This window comes from Pelodiscus sinensis, chromosome 32 (genome assembly GCF_052426305.1).
Source record: "Pelodiscus sinensis isolate ZL-2025 chromosome 32, ASM5242630v1, whole genome shotgun sequence".
NCBI classification, from domain to species: domain Eukaryota; kingdom Metazoa; phylum Chordata; order Testudines; family Trionychidae; genus Pelodiscus; species Pelodiscus sinensis.
This window is the reverse complement of record NC_143083.1, coordinates 2,543,756-2,563,574: the sequence shown is the minus strand read 5'-3', so window position 1 is coordinate 2,563,574 and position 19,819 is coordinate 2,543,756. Positions and strand designations below refer to the sequence as shown.

Here is a 19,819-nt window from a genome sequence, read left to right as displayed (position 1 = left end):
GGGGGAACGGGAATAACAAGGCCCCTCTGCCAGGATGGGCTGTGCTGCTGCTCTTGTTTCAGCCGGGAAGGTGCCTGCAAACAGCCTTTGGCCAGCACCTGTTCCAAGGGGCTCCGTGCACGGCCTGTGCAGTTCCTCTCCTCCCACCCAACGTCTCGTCCGGTCTGGGAGCTGGCCAAGCCCACAGCCTGGCGGCAGAGCCAGGAATAAACCCCGGCATGCTCCCTGCTCTGATCTGTACCATGCTGCCTTCTGGCCGACGGCCACAACGTTTGTAGGTGGCGAGCCCGAGTCTGACGTCCCCGGGACCGTACTCGAATGAGCCCCTAGCCTCATTCTCCTCTCCACAGTCCCCATCTCAGCCCCTGGACCGGGAGAGAGGCCCCTGGAAAAGCAGGGCCATGTCGGACAGCCCCCGCTCCTCCATCACTGACGAGGATGGCCAGGACCCCTTGGAGAAGGCCTATCTCCTCCTCCTGGGACAGCTCAACGCGGTTACCGAGGACCTGGCCAGAACCCGGGAGGAGCTGCGCAGGGCCAAGGCTCAGCTGGCTCATGAGAGGAAGCCCTTTGAGCTCTTCAAGCGCTGGGTGAGACTCGCCCTCCTTCGTGTCCCTCGCTGCGGTGGGGGTGAGGGAGGGGCTCAGCACAGACCTGCTGCCTGACTGGTGGGTTCTCAGTCATCTCCTTCCCCCAGCAGAACGCTGCAGAGATCCTGGGGCTGAGCAAGAGCCCGGAGAAGATGATTGAGGCAGACTCGCTGATGGAGGAGGACTTGAAATATGCCTATGATGCTGTCCAGGTTTCCAACAAGTGAGTCGGTTACAGACCTGCTTCCCCTGCCCTGTCTGGCGCACCCGCGTTTTGCAGAAGGCTTGAAAACGGCCCTGCCGGCGCGCCTTGCCATAGCGGGTCGCCCCAGGGAGCTGTCTGAGGCTGCAGGGACGCTTGGGGTGACTGGCCAGCGCTAGCGCTGAGCGAGGTGCAGGGCTCAAAGCTCTCCGAGGGAGACTCAACCAATTCCAGCTGTTCACACGCTTGCTGGCTTACGGCTGACCAGCCCCCCACCAGGTGTGACTGGGGCAGCTGTGGGACACCAGACCATCACAACTGGCTGAAGGTAGTGCTGGCTGCAATGTGCGGCGGGGGGGGGGGGAGTTAAAATCATTTGGGGGAAACCAAACAATTCCTTTTTGAAAGGCTATTGGGCCTTGAGTGCTACTTGCTCCCATTCTGGGTAGGCTGGGTTCTGGTGCTGGACTGCAGCCTCCCTGTTGGGGGCAGGGTGCATCTTGGGAGATGTAGTTTGCATGCTTCAAGCTCCCAGGCTCTTTATGGGCCAGGCTACCAAGCTGGACTACAAGTTCCAGGAGCAGGGCTGGCCTTACCATGAGGCGAACTGAGGTAGCGGTCTCAGGTGCCGGGGGGCCACTAGACCCAGAGAATCGAGACCTTTCAAAGTTTTGGCCCAAGTGAGGGGCCAGGGGGGCGTCATTTGAGCTCCCCACTTCAGGTGCCAAAATGTTGTGGGCCAGCCCTGCCCACAAGGCATCACGCAGCACTTCTAAAGCCAGCTCTTTGGCTGAAGCTTTTCAGTCATGGGCAGCGGGTATCCGGCGGGGGGAGCCGAGCCTCCCAACAGTCAGGCATGGCTCTGCCCCCAGCCCCCTTGGAAAAATGGGCTAGATAAACTCATGACCAGTGTCCCTCTAAGACTTTCCATCCGTGAGCAAAGCAGCCTCTGTCTTGTGCACCACTAGTGCGCGTGTTTGGACGTGGCACCAAGTTCACCTATTATGACAGTCTGCTCCCTAGGTGGAGTCAAGTCTGCCTTGACTTGAGCGGCTTCAACCCCGGCCTCAGTTTCCCTCACTGTAAAATGGGGATAACTTACCTGTCTCCCCCTCGAGGTGCAGAGACCTCCCCCACCTCCTGCCTGGTGAGCCGGTGGCTGGCACCTCCGCGTGATTGCCCTCTCTCTTGCAGGCTGCTCCAGAGCCAGCTGCAAGAGCAGCAGCAGCAGCACGAGCAGGAGCTGGAAGGCCTCTGCCTGGACATCCGTTCCCTGAAGCAACTGAGCCAGCAGCAGCAGAGCCTGATCCAGGACCTGCAGCAGCATCAGGAGGAAGACGGGCTCCTGCATCAGCTAGTGCAGCTGAAGAGAGAGAACCTGGTGAGGGGCGGGAGCCAGACCCGGCGAAGGGGGGGGTGGGAGCCTGGCACAGCTGGGCTGGCACTTAGGTGCTTGCTGTGGGGCCAGGCGAAGGCTCCATGCCACCGCACGTGCTGGGTAAACGCCCTGGTGCGTGCACCACGCCTGCTGCCTCGTGCAGGGACTTGGCTCCATGGAGAGGCCGTGAGCCTCCTAGAGACACCAGTAGCTAGGGCAGCATTAGGGCCAGTTGCTCTCCCTCTGCTGCAAGGCCTTGCTGCCGGCTGGGAGGGTGTATCAAAGTGAGGAGCCCCCACCCCCCGGTAGCAGGCGGTGCTGGGGCTGTAGTCTCTGGCCTATCCCTTCCTCTGTGCTCCAGGACCTGGCGGAGCAGCTGGAGCGGCAGGAGAGGAGCATGCTGCAGCTCCGGAAGCAGCTGAAAGCCTCCATGAAGCAAATCCAGGATCTCACAGGCAGGTGCCTCGGGACTGGCCAGGCTGGGAGACCAGCTGCCTTCGTGGCAGGCTTCAAAGGGCTCTGCCCTTATGTTGCCCAGCCGGCACGTGGCAGTTTGGCACCCCGGGGGCTGGCGAATGTGCCTTTGCGCTAGCTCGGCTGGCACGGTGCCTGGAGTGGTACTGCCGGGCACTGAGCCGGCCAGGCTGGACATGGGCTGCTGTGCCCACGGAGGGACCAATGCCTCCCCCATACCCGCCGGGGGCATGGCTGCTCCGCAGGCAGCGGAAATGAGCCAAGAAAAGCCACTTCAAGCAGCTATTCTGGGCCAGCTGTCCTCTGCCAACAGCAGAGCTGCCAACCGCCGCCTGGCTGTAAAGCTCCGGGCTCTGGGGTGAGCTGTGCGCCCGGCGGCCCCGTGCGGAGCTCAGCAGCCCTTCTCCATATCTGCAAGTGCCACTTCACTTGGCTACTGGGGAAGTGGGGGGGCTTGGAGCAGCAAGTAGATCTGCCCCTTAGGGCACCTGCTGACCCCCAGAGCTGGGGGAGGGGGATGCTCTAGGGACCAAAGACAGGGCGAGAAGTTGCTGGCTGGGTGTTGGGCAGCCAATGTTAGATTAACCCTTAGCTTGCCAGGGCTGCCTAGCAGCATCCTGGGCAGGCATGTGGCTTGCTCAGCAGGACCACTTCCACCTCTCCAGCTGAGCCTGTTCTCTGCCTGGGCTGTGTTCCCCAGGAGAGATGGGCAGAGGAGGGATGGGGGTCCTCCCCCACCTGGGAGTCGGTTACAAGGCCCCAGACCCACGTGGGTGCTTTGTCTCATGTTCTTGCTCTTCTCTCCGGTGCAGCGAACAGAGAGGCCATGTGGCTGGAGCACAAGGTGAAGGCGGAAGAGGCGGAAAGGCCTCTTGGTGTCCTGCGGCCTGCCAGGGCTCTGGAGGGCATGCTGGGCTGCAAAGCCGAGGATGAGGGGCGCCTGATCAGGGCCATCATCACAGGTAGGGACTGGACCCCCCTGGGGGGTTGGCCTGGCCTGGCCCGTGCTGGCCCCCTCCTGTCTGTACAGACAGGGCCATCTCTGGGCTCGAACCTGCAGCCCCAGGACCTGCAGGGTGGGAGGGGCCAGGCCTCTGCTACCCCCAGTGGCTTGCCCCTAGCAGGCCAGACCTGTCAGCGCTAGAGCAGCGGCAAGAGGCTAGCGCAATGCAGAGCAGCAGGCGCAAAGGCATCCGTCGTGCAGCACCTGCCGCAGCCAAGTGGAGAGGTGCCACGGGCTCCAGGGGCAGAGACGCTCCTTGGGAGGGGGGTGAAAGATGGCTCGCTGGGCAGGATGCGGGGCGGGGAGCCTGGAGAATCCGCACTAGGAGGGAGATGCTGGCTCTGGAGCTGGGAAGCCAGCGAGTTGCAAAATGGCTCAATGGGGACACATGTCGGGATGGCTCCCTGGGCAGGTGTCCCCAGCTGGGAATGGGCCGTTCCCAATGGCCCCTGTGAACTTCCCTAGCTCCTCTTGCGTCACCCTCCCATGTGGCTCCTTTCCAGCACTGCCGGGCCTGCCTAGCCTCGTTCAAAGCAGCAGCGAGGTTGGGATGCTCTGGGGCAGAGGCATCCGGCTATGCAGGGAGTAAAGACTGTCCCTTTGCCGCCTGTGGGGCAGTGCAGGAGCACGGGGCAGGACACAGCGTGGCTAGTGGGGTCCAGCCAGGACTGGGGGGGGGGGGGACAAGGGTGCTGGTTTGGAGCCAGCCTGTGACCAGAGATTGGCTTTGTCTTGTCCAGTTTCCCCCTTTAGTTGGGGCCGGGGAGGGGGTGACGGAGCTGTTAGTGGCTCAGGCCCTTTGCAAAGAGCTGGGGACTTTGTCCGCTAATTCGGGGCCGGTGTCCTTGGGGCGGATGAAACCGCTGCAGCCTGCCCGGGGCCGGGCCGTGTCAGAGGCCAGGGCAGCACGTCCGCTCTGCAGCGACCGCGCTCGACTGAAATCCCCTCGGGCTGCAGCCCAGACTCCTCACTGCAACCTGATCAGCCCTGGGCCAGGCCAGGCCCCTCCCTGCAGGAAAGGGGCCCAGCAGCTGCTGGAAGGGGCTGCTGGGCCATTCTGATGCAGCAGCCAGGATGTGGGGGGGAGGCTCCAGTGAGGCTAGTGACTTGGGCATGAAGTGTCAGTCCTGCCAGCCACCCCCACACTTGGCGTGGGCCCACCCCACCCTGCAGCATAGGCTGCCCCTCAGCCGGAGGGGGACCGGTGGCTGCTGGAGGCTTCCTCCCTGAACGCTAACCAGACTGTTCCCTGCGCTCGCCGGCTGCACCCAAGCTGGCAGGAGGGGAAGTGGCTGAGCTCGTGGGCAGGGGACAAATGAAGCCACCAAGGGGACTACGCAGGGAGAGGGGCTAATGACAGGCAGGGTGACGGGGGGCAATGCTGCTCTGGGGTGATGGATGCTACAGACGGGGCCTGTTGAGAGGGATAGGAAGGACTAGTCGAGCTGCTAAGCAAATGCTTTTTGGATGGTAGACTGGCTAGTCAACTAGTCTCCCCCCCCCCCCCCCCGCCTCTATCAGAAAGAGGCAGCAAGTGGGGGAAGAGGAGGTACATCAAAGCAGCAGCGCTGTGTAGAGCTTGGGGGCCAGACCCTGGGCTCCACACGGTACTGCTGCTTTGAAACGCCACGTGCGCCCCAGGGTCAGCTGGGCTGTTCCCAGGCTCCATACAGTGTTTCAAAGCACCAGCACCTCACAGAGCCCAGGGTCAGTGGGGGAGTCCCCAGCTGACCCCGGGCTCCACACGGCGCTTTTGCCTTTGAAGGGTAGTAAGAGCCCTAGGGCTGTCGCTACACTGCGGAGGCGGCGGCGCTCTGTCGACTAATCGAATCGTCAGTGCAGAACGTGACACTTCAATGAGTCAGCTGCTTGCCCTGTAACATCCTGCTCTGAGATCCCTGGTCTGGCTGGAAGGCCGAGGGACACCTGGCACTGGGCAGACAGGACCCAGCCTGGCTGCTCTGATGGGGGGTGTACAGCTGACATCTGTTGGGATCTGAAATTGGCGCTGAGTGCAGGGCCACATTGCCGGCCACAACTGATGCTCCGGGGCAGGCCCTGTTGCGAGGTCAGCAGCTGCTGTGGGCCAGGACTCGCTTGTGGCTGGCCTTTGGGCTCCTGACTAGGGCACAGGCAGGGGGAGACGCAGCCTGGCCTCACCCGCACTCCACCCCCACGACACCTGCTGTTGAATGGAGTTTTGCTGCCCTCCCTGGTGCTCCTGGCCGGGAAGCTGGGGCCACATGCCCACCTCTCCGTGGTGGGGGGTGGGGGTCTCAGCAGAAGGGGTGGGGCTGCCCACAGGCACAGGCCATCACAGACTTGCTCGTTCTCTCTTGCCCTGCAGACTTCAAACCGCAGCACCATCCCGACGCCCTGCCTGGGCTGCCAGCCTACGTCCTGTTCATGTGCCTCCGGCACGCGGACTCCACCCGCGACGAGCACAGGATCCGCTCGCTCTTCGCCGCCGCCATCAGCGGCATCAAGAGGGCTGTGAAGGTACAGGGAGCGGGGTGGGGGGAGCATGGTCCCTCTGGGGAGCAGCGGGGCCGCTGAGGGGCTGCCCTCAGACGCTGGTTCCCTATCGCAGGCAGCAGCAGCTCAAGGGACCATCCCACTGGTGGCATTTGTCAGCCTGAATCCAGGGCCAAACAAACTCGTCTGGGGCTGCTGGATGTAGTGCTCCCCAAGGCTCCTGGGTGGGCCCAATAGGAGGTTCTGAGTGCAGGAGGGGTGAGGGCTCCTTCTGGGGGTGGGGCTGGGGATGAGGGGTTTGGGATACAGGAAGGGGCTCAGGGCACTAGATTAGAGGGGTGGGATGTTTGACTGGGGCAGCTCCCCTTGTGCACAGGCCCTGGGGAAGAGGGGACAGATGGCTGTGCTGCCCTGTGCTCACCTGCAGGCCCTGCCCCACAGCTCCCATTGGCTGGGACTCGCGGCCAATGGGAGCTGTGGGGGCGGAGCCTTCAGGGCACGGAAGCATAAGATCAGAAGCTGCTTCTGTGCCTCCCCCTAGACAGGGCTGAGACACGGGTTTGAGGGGCTGCAGCCAGTGGGGCTGGAACACTTTGGGGGGGGCGCTGAGCTGCCCCCCAGACCTGTTGAGATCTGGTTGCCACGTTGATCGGACAGACTGGATTCATTGCTGCCCATGGCGTCCAGCCCGGGGGAGTTGGCAGCCGACACTGCCCCAGGCGGGGGCAGCTGCAGAGCCCAGGGCCGGCAGCGGGGTCCTGGGGCTGGTGGGTTGCGTGGCAGTGGTGGCGGGGCTGGGTGCAAAACCTGGGGGTGCTGCAACATCCCACTTCCTGTGCCTGTGGCTGCAGCCTGGGGCCCACAAATGTGCATCTGGAGTGGCCCACAACTTTTTGCAGCCCCCCGTTTAGCTTGGGGCCCCAGGCTGCAGCTCTTCTTAGTCTGGCCTTGCCTGGCCCGGCTGCCTCACCACAGCGGCTCTGCGCTGGGTCAACGAGGCCCAGGCTGGCTCTGCCTTTCCGGGGGGAGCTTGGTCTCATCCCAGCTGAGCAGGCCGGCAAGGCGAGGCTAGGGCTTGGCTGAGGCCTTGGGGACCCCTGGCCGCGAGTCCCTCTGAGCTGTCCCTCGGCTTCCCTGCTCTGCTAGAGGGTTCCTGATGGGGTTGAGGCATTCTCTCCCTCCCGGGCATGCTCAGAACTCCTCCTCCCAGGCTTGAGGGGCTGCTGGGGAGGGACGCTCTGCAGAGCTGGCGGGGACACTACCATGGCCTGGCACAGCCAGTGCTGCCACAGCCTCCCGCCGTGCGCTCTGTGCGCGGGACCAGGGCTGCCTGCTGCAGACAGTGAATCGGGGCCTCTCTGCAGCAGGCCTGTGACTGGGGGGAGGAACTGGTACCGGCTGGGTTGCCTGGGAACAGCGCTGGAGCCTGGTGTCCCCCCCCAGGTCTACCGGGGCACAAAGGGAGGGGTTGGGGCCCAACATGGCCACTTGCCACCAGCATCTGCGCCGTGTCCTCCTGTGCTGAGGGTTTGTTTTGTCGCCTGCCGCAGAAGCACAGCGAGGACGTCGACGTGGTGACGCTCTGGCTCGCCAACACCTGCTGTCTTATCAACTGCCTGCGGCAGTACGGCTGGGACCAGGTGAGGGCACGGGGTCTGCCCCCCGCGGAGCCCCCAGCTGGGGCTGGCCTAGCCTGGCCTCCCTCCAGTGTCCCTGGGGAGGCTGCTGAATACATCACGGCTGAGGCACAGGCAGCATGTGGCCGGTACCCTGGGGAGCTGGAGTTGGTTCCATGGGGGGCTGTTTTCCTTCAGTAGGCTCCTTCCCTCCCCACTTCCTTCTGAAATCTGGGTGGCTCGGAGTCTGTTTTAGTGCTGGCTCGCGCCGAAGGCGTCTCCACCCACTCCTTGTGCAGTGGCCATTGGCCTCTGGCTGTTCTCTCCCTTGGCCTCTGGCTGCCTGAGGCTGGGTCCGGCTCCCCGGACAGGACGCCTGTGGCTTACACGGCACTCGTGTCCTGGCTCCGTAGTGGGTGGCAACTTGGAGAAGTGGCGTGAAATCAGCAAGCCGACATTGGCTAAGTGCGGAGCGCTGCCGTGGGACCGGAAAGCCAGAGGCCCAGCCGGGGGAGAGTTGGCCGGGCCCAGGCCGTGCCGAAGGGGGCATGGAACAAGTTGGCAGTGCAGAGCCAAAGCCAAAAGCGGAGATTCTGGGGTCTCTGGACAGGAGTGTTACATGTCGGGCACAGGCAGTCACTGCCCATGTCTGTGTCACTGGGGAGGCCTCTAGTTCTGGGCGCTCCGCTGGAGGGGGTGCTGCCTGATCTCGGGAGTGACTATTTAGTGGGTTACTTGTGACTCTCCAGCTACCACTTGGGGGGCTGACAGGTCCTTTGGGAGCTGCCTGACCCTGGGCCAAAGACACCCCCTCTTCCTGCCGCCCCTAGCCAGGGGTGCCGCTTGTGTAATACGAGCCTGTTGGAGGCATCTTCAGTAGGGGACGTTTCCTTTTCTCCTCTGCATTGCTTCCCCTTGCTACTGGTGACGTGTCTTAGCTATCGGCCGGTCCCTCCTAAGGCAGTTCACGACCATGGCCCTTCCGTGCATTGCTATTCCTGGCCTACCCGGCTGTTCGGTCGGGTCTCACCTGGTTATTTCAGGGTTCCATGTAACGTTTGCCTGTCAGCTCTGACGAGGCTCGTGGAAGCCCCCTGGCCATTGAAGGCTGCTTATCTAGCCAAAAGGCCCTGCATAGACGCACCCTGGCTCTGCCATCTGTGTAACAGGTCCCAGGCTTAGGTCTGCTCGCTCTACCTTAGCTCAGCAGGCCTTGCCTTGCAGCCAGCCGACCTAACACAAACCTGCTGTAGCCGATTCTAATCCGAACCGTGAGGAAATAATCGTGAAGGTTCGTAGCCCTAGGCAAGCGAGCAGGTTAGCCCCACAGGCTACAGGGGAGAGCAACCGGAATGAGACCATGTGCAGAGCCTGAGGCCCAAGGACCAGCTGGGCATGGCCCTGAGACCTGGGGCTTGAACATGCAGATTGGCCTGCAAATCCCTGGAGGGCCAGGGCCCCTCAGGCGGGGATGAGCTCAGCAGCCCGCCTGCAGGGACAGGAATTCCTGGGCTTGCTCTGCAGCCTGGGGTGCTGGAGAGGCTCCTGACGCGCGGGGCTCCGGCTCCCTGCCAGGCAGTGGGAGCCCATTCGCTGTTGGAGGACGGGGCTGGGCAGAGGCCTTGGCTTGGTCCTGCCCTGGCGCAGGGGGCTGCAGCCTGACCCCTCTCAGCCCCTTCTAGCCCCGCGAGTCTGATTCTCTGACAAACTGCAACCCAGCCCTCAAGCCAGGCAGCTTGGGGGGGGGGGGGGGCTCTGCCTGCCGGGGGCTGAACCCAGCCAGGCCCCTCATGGAAGCACTTGGGCCCAGCAGCCTCGGGGGGCTCTGCACACTAGGCTGAGTAGGAGGCCTGGTTGACCAGGGACTGGCCCGTCTGTGCCGGGGGCCCATGGTGGTGCCAGGCACTGCTGGGTTCTGTCCTCGGCCTGCCTTGGGGTGCAGGGGAGTGGTGCTGGAGTCCCTGCCCCATGGGGGGGGATCCAGAGGGATGATGCGGCCCTGGGTGGGTGGGTCCTTGTGCTTGGCTGTTGCCCAGCTCTCTGGAGCCCAGCAAGCGGCTGTGCCCCGCTCCGGCGCCGCAGTCTAGAGCTGGCTCTGCTCTCGGCAGAGCTACCGGCTGGCCAACACCCCCAAGCAGAACCAGCACTGCCTGCGGCACTTCGACCTCGCCAGCCACTGCCAGAGCCTGGGCGACCTGGCCATCCACATCTACCAGCAGCTGGTCCGCGCCGCCCAGAAGAGACTGAAGCCCGTGATTGGTAGGGCGGGCCGGGGGCGCCCTGTGACTCCAGCCAGCGCTTGAATTGGGGGGGCTGGGGAGGCCTGGCACCTCGAGGGCAGTGGTCCTGGGCCCCCGTTGCCTGGCTATTGAGGGTGGGCAGGGAAGGGAGCTGCCTTAGCTCTTGTGGGGGATGCGGGAGGGATTTGAGGCAGGGCTGGATGGGGGCGGGGGGGGACCCTACTCTGCTCTGCCAACCACCTGAGCCGCCTGGCTGGGCAGCTGTGCTCAGGTGAGGCTGGCCCGGGCGGTCAGTGGCTCTGAGCAGTGATGAGGGAGGGATCAGGCTGGCGGGGTGCAGCAGGCGAGCTGTGGGCGCAGGGCAGGGCCTGGGGGCCGAGGCGCAGGGCCAGCGGCTGCGGGTTGGGCCCCTGGGATTTCCACCCTGCTGGGCACGGACCCCGGAGCTGCTGTCTCCCCCTCAGTCGCCGCCATGCTGGAGAGCGAGACCATCCAGGGCTTGTCGTCGGCCAGGCCCCCCGGCAACCGCAAGCAGGCGGCCGCCCCGGCCTACACGCTGGACTCGCTGCTGCAGCAGCTCGGCTCCGTCCACGAGGCGCTGAGGCAGCACCAGCTGGAGCCAGCGGTGGTGAGCCAGGCCTTCCGGCAGCTCCTCTTCACCGTCAGCGGCGTGGCCCTCAACTACCTGCTGCTGAGGCGGGATGCCTGCTCCTGGAGCCGAGGGGTCCAGCTCAGGTCAGTCCGGCCCCTCCCGCCTCCAGTGGGGCTCAGGGCTGCCCAGCCGGCCTTGGCCAAGTGCCCGCCTGTCTCCTCCTGGAACCTCCACCCCAGCGACAGCCGCTCTGCCGGCTGTACCCCCAACCTGGGCCTGCCCCGGAGCATGGGGCTGGGCCCAGGTGGTGGCAGCCTCTGCTTCCTCGCTGGAGCCACGTGCCGGCTTGGCAAGGGGGCGGGAGGGAAAGGAGAATTCCCAGGCTCCGGTGCCGCCATGGCCAGCTACTCTGGATCTCCTGGGACAGTGGTTTTCTGGGGCCGGGGGGGATTGATGCCTGGAGCAGTTTGCTCTGGCACCTGGGGTCCGGTCCTGCCTGTGTCCCAGGCTGGTGCCCTACCCACTGGGCCATACTTCCTCCAGCCCCGCTGGCTGGGATTGGAGCTGCTGGGCTCTTGGCCTGTGTCCGGCCGAGCAGGCGGCTGGAGAGCCGGGCCTGGTGACGCTCCAGCGTGGCACTGGGTGGGGACTGAACTCTGGCCGTGAGGGGGGCCGGGGCGCAGCAGCAGCGTCTCCTGGCTGTTGCAGGTACAACGTGAGCCAGCTGGAGGAGTGGCTGCGGGCCCGGGGGCTCCAGCACAGCGGGGCCCTGGAGACGCTGCAGCCCCTCATCCAGGCCGCCCAGCTGCTGCAGGTGAAGAAGGCGACGGAGGACGATGCCGAGGCTGTCTGCTCCCTGTGCACGGCGCTGTCCCGGCTGCAGGTAGCCAGCGGCTCCAGGAGCTGCGGGGCAGGGAGCGTGGCTGAGGGTCTCTGCCCCCTTGCAAGGGGTGGGTGCTCCCCAAGGGGGTCAGTGTCTGTATCTCGGGGGGGGGGGGTGTGCTCAGGCTGCCACGGGGACTGGCTCTGGGAGCTGGTATCAGGCTGGAGGTTCCCAGCTACTGCCAGGGGCTCCTGCTCACAGGGTCCCTGCTGTGCTCCCTGCAGCCCCTGGCCCGGGGACCAGAGGGGCCCTGAGGTCTCGGCTCAGTTCTTGCTGGGTTGGCGACTTGGATGGGGAGAGCACGTGGCAGGGCGGGTGGACAGGCTGAATTCCCAGCGTGGCTTCCCGCCTGCCTGTGATCCCTGCTTGCAGATCATGAAGCTCCTGCGAGCCTACACCCCGGCCGTGGGGCTGGAGGAGCGCGTCAGCCCCAGCTTCATAAGCAGCGTAGAGGTACGTGACCCTGGGTTACTGGCTTGGGGAGGGGGGTGTCTGTGCCCCACTCCTGTCTCCCCCAGGCTGCCACGTTGCCGGCAGGGGCAGGAGACGGCTGGGTGCAGGCTGGGGGGTGTTGCTGGAGACTGGATTGATTGTGTCTCTGCCCAGAGCCGACTGGCTGCCCGGTGCCCCGCTGGCCCCTGCCAGCTGCTGGTGGACACGGCTCACCTCTTCCCCGTGCACCTGCCCTTCTCCTGCTCGCCGGTGCAGCTGGACGAGATCCGCATCCCCGACAGCATGGACCTGGCGTTCCTCACCCGGACCTGAGCTGCGCCGCGAGGATGCCCCAGGCAGGGGCTCAGGACGATGCGTCTAGCAGCCCGGCGGGGTACAGGCTGCAGCGTCCGGGGCGGGGCAGAGAGATGCCCTTGGGCTGAGAGGTCGGAGCTTGGGACCGAGGCTGCACCCCACAGGGCTGGCTCCAGTGCGCCCCGCAAACGGCGCTCTTGAGTCTTTAAACTGCAGGGATTTCCTCTGCCGCCTGCACCACGCGGCCTCCTCCGGGCCGCCCGGGTCTGCACCCGCCGGCTTCACTGACCGACCCAGCTCCCTGGAACCTGCCGTCCTCGCTGGCCCGGAGGGGGCAGGAATGGGGGGGGGGAGGGGTTGGGCTTGCCACAGAAGGCCACGTCTGAGCACTGGGAGCAGGTTCAGTGGGGGCACCCTGCCTAGGCACTACTGGGGGGAGCCAGGGGTGGGGGCTCTGCTCGCCCCCTGGCTGCAGGCAGCTGCTCTTGGCCCTTGCCCACTGGGTCTCCATGGATGTCTCCTGGGGGTGTGGACTCCCTGCCGCCTCGGTTGCTAGGGTGGGGGCAGAAGCCAGGCCTTGGGGCTGCCTGCCCAGCAGCTGGGGGGGGGGGGCTCATGTTTGGTGAAATGTTTTAAAATTTTGAATGAAATAAAAGTTGTCTAAGCTACACCCTGGGTCTCTGCTTGCTGCAGGCGGCTGATCCCAGAGCCTGTGGGATGGGGGGGCGGGGGGCAGAGGCTGCCAGCTGGGACTCGTACTGGGAGCTCTGTGGTGCTGAAGGGAAGGTGGCTCCTGCCAGGCTGGGGTGACTAGAGAGGAGGGGGGGGCTTGCTAGGGGCTGCAGATACGCCCCCCCCCCCCCCGAGCTCCTCCCAGGCCCATCTCCAGCAGGCCACAGGCTGTGTCCTTCACTGGGTGGTCAGGTCCTTGTGCAAAAGCCCCCAGGGGTAGCATGTGGGTCCGACCCCTAGGCTGGGGTCTGGGTCAGTTCAGTCCCGTCAGGAAAACTACCCCAAACCCCCTGCCCAGCTCTGCTGGTGATGCTGGGTCCGGGCTTAGACTTGCTGGGGGAGGGGATGTTCCAGCCTCTACTGCTCAGAGGCCTTCGTGTGGGGAGCAGCCAGGCCTTGGGGCCGGGGTCACGTGTTGGGCTCTCCGGCAGCTGTTCTCGGAGCACCAGCCCCAGAAGGGCAGCACCACAACTCCCTGGTGCACGTGCGAGGGGCATCCTCTCCCTCGTGCAAACAGCTGTGCAGGGACTCGAGGTTCGTAAGATCGGCTGGCCAGGGTGAGACCCAAGGTCCAAGTGAGCTCGGGAGCTGTTGCTAGGGGCCTCAGAACAGGCCCCATCAAGAGCAGAGTGAGGGGGGATTTGAGAGCAGCCTTCAGCTTCCTGAAGGGAGGTTCCAAAGAGGATGGAGAGAGGCTGTTCTCAGTGGTGGCAGATGGCAGAACAAGGAGCAATGGGCTCAAGTTGTGGTGGGAGAGGTCGAGGTTGGATATTAGGAAAAACTATTTCTCTAGGAGGGGGGGAAGCGCTGGGCTGGGTTCCCTAGGGGAGTAGTGGAGTCTCCATCCCTAGAGGGGTTTAAGTCTCGGCTTGACACAGCCCTGGCCGGGTTGATTTAGTTGGGATTGGTCCTGCCTAGAGCAGGGGGCTGGACTTGACCTTCTCTTCCAGCTCTGTGGTTCTAAGTGATCCAGCGCGTCGCCCGTTCCCAGCTTGACAGGCTAGTGCCACTGTCCCCGCCCAGCCTGGCAAGTAGCCGCTGATGGAGCAGTTCTAACGCCTCTCGCCGTAGCCTGGGCCACACTAGGAGTTCAGAAGTTGGGGTGGTTTTCCCCTAAGCTGTGTCCACACTCCCACGCCTGTCGCTGACCTTAAGGGCAGCTGAAGTCCACTGGGTACTCCTGCCTCCGGATGGAGTAACCCTCCTCGTGCAGGCAGGACCCTTCCCAGGCCAAGCCAGCAGCGAGGGTCGGGTGTCACTGCAGCACAAGGCCCAGGTTTCTGGTCGCCGTTTCTGTCCTCTCCCTTCCTATTTGTGTGATTCAGAGAGGACGGATCTCGCACGGCAACCCGGCTGGAGAAGGAAAAGCTGGTAGCTGCTGCCTCTGCTGCTAGCCTCTGGCTGCCCCCCACCAGGACTGGCCCATGTGTCTTCCCCCCCCTCCAGCCGCAGAACGCTACTTCCTCATCCTGCAGGAATCTCCCGGAAAGCTGCATGTACCGGACAGGAGGGAAGCTGCCCTGCCGTGACCAGACCCTCCGCCTACCTGACCCCAGCAGTTCCCTTCCCATGCCTGCCTCTGAATCCCAGGAGTCCAGCAGCTCCCTTGAACTGTTCCTGCTTCAAAGCAGCCAGTGTGCAGCAAAACTGGCCTTGCACAGAACACGCATCTCCCTGCCCGTGAGATCAGGGAGCGCTTTAAACGCTGCCTCTCCTGGAATGTGCTCTCGGAACGCTCCCTTACAGCGGGCACAGCAGCCGGCTCCCTGCGTGCTCCCCCGGCTGCCAGCTGCCCGCCTGGTGCAGACACAACTGGGCGAGGGCCTAGATGTGGAAGGAGCAAGGGGAGGGGAGGGGAGGGGAGGGGAGGAACGCCTGCAGGGAAGGGCAAGTGAGGCAGCAAGAGACTCTTGGCCCTGAGTGCACCTGGTGGGGAGCATAGAGAACCCCCCCCCCCCGAACCTCCCTCCCCCAGTTCCATAGCCCCCACCCCCGCTGGGGTGGTGAAGACCTCAAGGTAGCCGCACTCCTCCAGGCTGCTGGGTGGGAAAAGGCTGTTCTCATGCCTGAGCACCCTCCCCTGCGGCTTCCCATCATGGACTTGTGTGTGTGTGTGGGGGGGGGGGGGGGCAGGCAAGCCCAGTGCATGCAGGGCCCCCCGCTGAGTCTCAAAACTGGCCATTCGTGCAACTTTCTTTCAAGCCTCTGCTTTGCGCTGCCCCCTGCTCTGCCCTCCTTACCCCCCTGGCCAGGTGCTCTGCCACCGCCCCCTCCAGCTGCTCAGTCAGTTCCCCTCCCCTTGCAAGGCTTCGGGTGCACACACCAGGCGGCTGTCAGCGAGGGGAGGTGTCCTACGCTGCGGCCCAACCTAGGTGGGAGTCTCCTGAACCTTCCCTTTAAATGCCCCATTCAGCCACCCACTGCGCGTTCTCCTTCCTAGGGGCGAGGCTGCCCTGTGCAGCTTCATGAGCCACGGGAGCAAGGGGTGGGCTGGGTGGCCAGGGATCGCTACTGGCACTTCCACCTCCCCTTCTGATTCTCCGGGAGAGGCAGGCGTGTACCTTGCCTGGCCATCCCACGCTCCACGTCGGCCCTTGCGATCCACCAGCGCCTGCCGCCCCACAGAAGTACCCCCCTTGTGGCTTATGTGCTCCGTGGCAAGGTCAGTGGGGGCCAAAATGGGGGTGTAGTCTCACCCCACTGCAATTAGGGAGCCCCACTACAGTCAAGCCCCCCACGATGGTAGCCATGGTTCCCAGAGACCCAGCCCTCCCTCACAAAAGGTTCTGAGTGCCTTGGCCACGTGTATACCACCCCCCACTGTAGGCGTCCCCACTCCAGGCTGATTCCTAAGGATTCCCAAGGGTAAGTCGACACTCGCTTTTTATTTTGGGAGCGTGCCCATAGCGCTGTGCATTTGCATCCTTCCTCCGGGTGTTTTCGGAAGATGCTCTTCTGGTATTTCCCCACCTTTACATGCAGCCAAATTTCAAAATAACCCCTATTGCGAAAGACCCCTCTAAACCTCATGTCACATTACTGGATTTTAAGGGGAGCAGCCAGATCACTGGAGGGGGGGGGATATTTGCCTCAAAGCCTATACAAAGGGGGCCATGTGAGGGTCAAATGAAAGCTCATGTTCTACTGATTCTAGGCGGGCTACTCATGCACTTGTGTGATGTTTGTACGTGGAGTTCTGAGAATGGACTCTGCTGGTGCTGGGAATGTTCTCTGCCTGACATGGAGCAATGGGCCTGGGCTGCCTGTTGTGAAGGATTGTTCAGTCAATGACTCTAAGGACAGTGGCCCATTCACACCTCAGGGATGTGGCTGGAAACACACAACCAATCCGGGCATAATGGCTGCCAGCATGTGAAACAGACCGGTCACTTGACCATGTGACCCGCTCTGGCTAGGGCGATGCCAAGAATGGATATAAAATGCCGTGGAAGCGGACTCCGTCTTGTTTTCAATTCTGCTGCTGATCCCATATGCAGCCTTGCGAGGGACAGAGCCGGGAAGGATTGCTGACCCGTCCTCACGTTAGGATGTACACCAGAGATTTTTTTTTTAGATAGCAATTTGTAACATCTCTGCTAAAAGCCTCCATCAAGAACTTGGTGGTTGGTGCATGCCATGTGTTCTCCTTAACAGCCTAACTCTCAACCTTTTCTTTCTTTTATTAATAAACCTTTAGATTCTAGAGAATTTGCCCAGCATGCTCTTGTGGGTAAGATCTAAAGTGTAAATTGACTGGGGATCTGTGGCTGGTTCTTTGGGACCGGGAGAACCTGTTTGGGGTAGGTGAGATCGGGTTCTAGAACCCCTCACCTGTGTGTAGGCCCGGGGCTGATTGTGGCACAGGGAGAGCTGGGGTGTCCGAGGGCTTTTGTGTGTGAGGCTTCCTGCTGGTCAGCTTGGCAGCTGAAGCGCTCGGTGTGACTGGCTTGTGACCTGTTTGGGGAAAGGTCTCCAGTCTAGGGCTGTTAGCAGCCCTGCTTCTGAGCGGATGCCCTCAGCAGGGCCTGAGCCCAGACCCAGCCGGGTCCGTCCCACCTCATTGTAGGAGGAATTAGGGGTTTATTCTGAAATTCAGCCATGTGTAGATGTGGGTCCCTACCAGTCGACTTGTGGCGCAGGCTTCCACAGGCGACTGCCACGCACTTCGCTGTGGTCCAAGCCCGCCTCATGCTGGTATTGGCGCGCTTTGGGGTGGGGGAAAGCCGTTTGTGAAGTTCCATGGAAGGGGCCTTTGCAGCTGCTGCTCATGGGCCTGTAGCCACGGCACGGTGCGGTCCCACCCCGCTGGTCTGGTCTCCCAGCACCAGAACTGACGTGTGCCTGTGTTCATGGGTGCAGAGACTGGCTGCTGCTCCATTTCGCTCAGCGGGGGCATGGGAACCCGGGACAGGAGCTGCCTGCTCCACATGGCACTTTGGGAATACTGTGCCACTAGCCACAGCGAGGCAGACTGCACCATCACCCTGGTTGGACGTGGATCCCTGCTGCCATTGCTAGGGCCTCTGCGCAGGCACCCAGGGCCGAAGCGGGGGAGAGAGACTGGCTCCTGTTCATCTCGAGCAGGGAGCAGATGAGCACATGACGACATGAACCCATAGCTACCCTCCGCTGCACAGCTTTGGTCCCAGCATGCACTGGGAGCATAATCCAGAACACAAAGCAGTCTGGGTGCTGTGGGACAGCTACCCACAATGCATCACTCTCAAAGTCGATGGCAGTCTCCCGACTAGGGCTGTGGTACTTTGAACTATGTTGAATTCTTCCCTGCACTGGGGAGACAGACCTGGGCCTTTGCAAACCCAGGTGGCCAGAAATTGACCATAATAGATTTGACCACATCTCATAGGCTGTGTCTAGACTGCATCCCTTTTTCGTAAATGGGATGCAAATTAGACATATCGCAATTGCAAATGAAACAGGGATTTAAGGGCTCGGAGCTTTGCCGGAAAAAAGCACCAGTCTAGACGCGGATCTTTCGGAAAATAAAGCCTTTTCCAAAAGATTTTTAAGAGGGATAAGGGATCTTTCAGAAAAGGCTTTACTTTCCGAAAGATCCGCGTCTAGACTGGCGCTTTTTTCTGGCAAAGCTCAGAACCGGAAAAAAGCGGCAGCCATGTTTATGCAAATGAAGCAGGGGGGATTTAAATCCCTGCTTCATTTGCAATGGCGATATGTCTAATTTGCATCCCTTTTACGGAAAAGGGATGCTGTCTAGACACCCTATAGTGTAGACATGCCCTCTTATAGGAACCCTGTATAGGGTCCTAGGGCTGGGAGAGACCTCAGGCCCCCTGCCCAGTGCGGGACCAACCCAACTCAATCGTCCCAGCCAGCAAAATGCAGGACAATGTAGCACTTTAAAGACTAACAAGATGGTTTATTAGATGATGAGCTTTCGTGGGCCAGACCCACTTCCTCAGATCAAATAGTGGAAGAAAGTAGTCACAACCATATATACCAAAGGATACAATTTAAAAAAATGAACAAATATGAAAAGGACAAATCACATTGCAGAACATCCCAGCCAGGGCTCTGTCAAGCTGGGGCTTAGAAACCTCTAAGATTCCACCCCCTCCCTAGGGAACCCCTCCCAGTGTTCTCCCCCCCCCCCGGAAATCGTTTTCCCTACGATCCAGCCTAGAGCTTCCCTCTGAAGGATAAACTTAATTGTTGCCAGTACGACCCCTGTGTGACCTGGATGTTAAGTCTGGTCTTTGTAAAGAGGGACGTGCTTGGACACAGGTATACAATCAGGAGGGGATCGGTGAAACTGGTTTGAACCTGTTGTAAGGCCTGAAAAGGGCCTGTGAGGGGCTGGTAATGATTGGAGGGAGTTTGGTGCAAAGGGGCATGACCTGTGTGTGCATGCAGCTGTAAGTGGTCAGTGGGGAAAGGGTGATTATCATGTAAGATAGTACAAAAGACATTGCCTCTTGTTTGAGAAGCTGCAAAACTTTTCCTGAGAGTCTCCTGGAGAACTTTGCCCTGGAATGCATTCCTGACTCAAGCTGGTTGCTCAAGAAGGGTGTCTGCAATTGATTTGGTTGGGGTTTTGGGCCCCCATCCGAACCCTCGGATTAAAATTCTCCGTCATTTCTGGTGTCAGGAGCGGGATGGATCGGGACACCAGGTGATTGTGACGGGCCGGACCGGAGAGACTGAACAGAAAGGCGCCATACAAATCGGTAAGAGATCCGTGTTACAAAATCTCACTGTTCTGTTCCTCTCTCCTTGTCCTGAACGGCTGCTTTCACTGGCGGTGAGCGTCCACCCTACGTTAAGAACACCCTTCCCAAGCAACTGTAAGTCTTTCTCTTTTCTTTTTCTTTATTTTTTTTCTCTCTCCTTCCTTTTGAATAAGTTTGTTAGAAAGGGACAGTGATAGGCCACTGAAACAGGGTCAGCTCAGGCTTGAAGCTGAGAGGAAGGCAGGTTAGTGCCGGATTGGAACTGTCTTATAGGTAATAGGACAGGGATTATGGGGAATAAAGGATCTAAGATAGATCCAAAAACCCCTCTGGGTAAAATGCTGCAGATTTATAGTCAGCCGGGGAAATTGCCAGCAGATCTTAAACTCAGGAGGCTGGTAAAGCTCTCACATGCGTGGAATGAATATACTTATGTAGAATCAGAACTACAATTCCCAGTTCAAGGTACCTTTCAATTAGACAAATTAAATTATTTGAAGGGTGTCTTAGAGTCCAGTCACCCCTCCCAGATGAATTATTGGCACCTCTGGGATGATCAGGCCTCTAAATTAAGAGATAAATCCATAATGGCTAGCCTGAAGGACTCAAATGAAAAACTAAAAAAACAATTGGCAGAAGTAAAGGAGAAATCTGACTCCTCTAAAGTTTGTCCCCCTC

At 61.4% G+C, this 19,819-nt stretch overlaps 1 protein-coding gene across 2 annotated transcripts in view; it reads left to right on the top strand.

The window, feature by feature from the left end:
* LOC102444310 (unconventional myosin-Vb-like) overlaps positions 1-12,870 on the top strand; it is a 61,281-nt gene extending 48,411 nt beyond the window's left edge. For both annotated transcript variants that reach the window (XM_075903261.2, XM_075903259.2), the window contains 12 exons: positions 351-590; positions 701-813; positions 1,987-2,173; positions 2,532-2,625; positions 3,457-3,606; positions 5,995-6,146; positions 7,673-7,762; positions 9,847-9,997; positions 10,443-10,713; positions 11,279-11,453; positions 11,826-11,906; positions 12,060-12,870. In XM_075903261.2, coding sequence (XP_075759376.2) covers positions 351-590; positions 701-813; positions 1,987-2,173; positions 2,532-2,625; positions 3,457-3,606; positions 5,995-6,146; positions 7,673-7,762; positions 9,847-9,997; positions 10,443-10,713; positions 11,279-11,453; positions 11,826-11,906; positions 12,060-12,218 — 1,863 coding nt within the window. In that variant the 3' untranslated portion in view covers positions 12,219-12,870. The remainder of the gene's footprint in view (positions 1-350; positions 591-700; positions 814-1,986; positions 2,174-2,531; positions 2,626-3,456; positions 3,607-5,994; positions 6,147-7,672; positions 7,763-9,846; positions 9,998-10,442; positions 10,714-11,278; positions 11,454-11,825; positions 11,907-12,059) is intronic.
* The last annotated feature ends 6,949 nt before the right edge of the window (positions 12,871-19,819 follow it).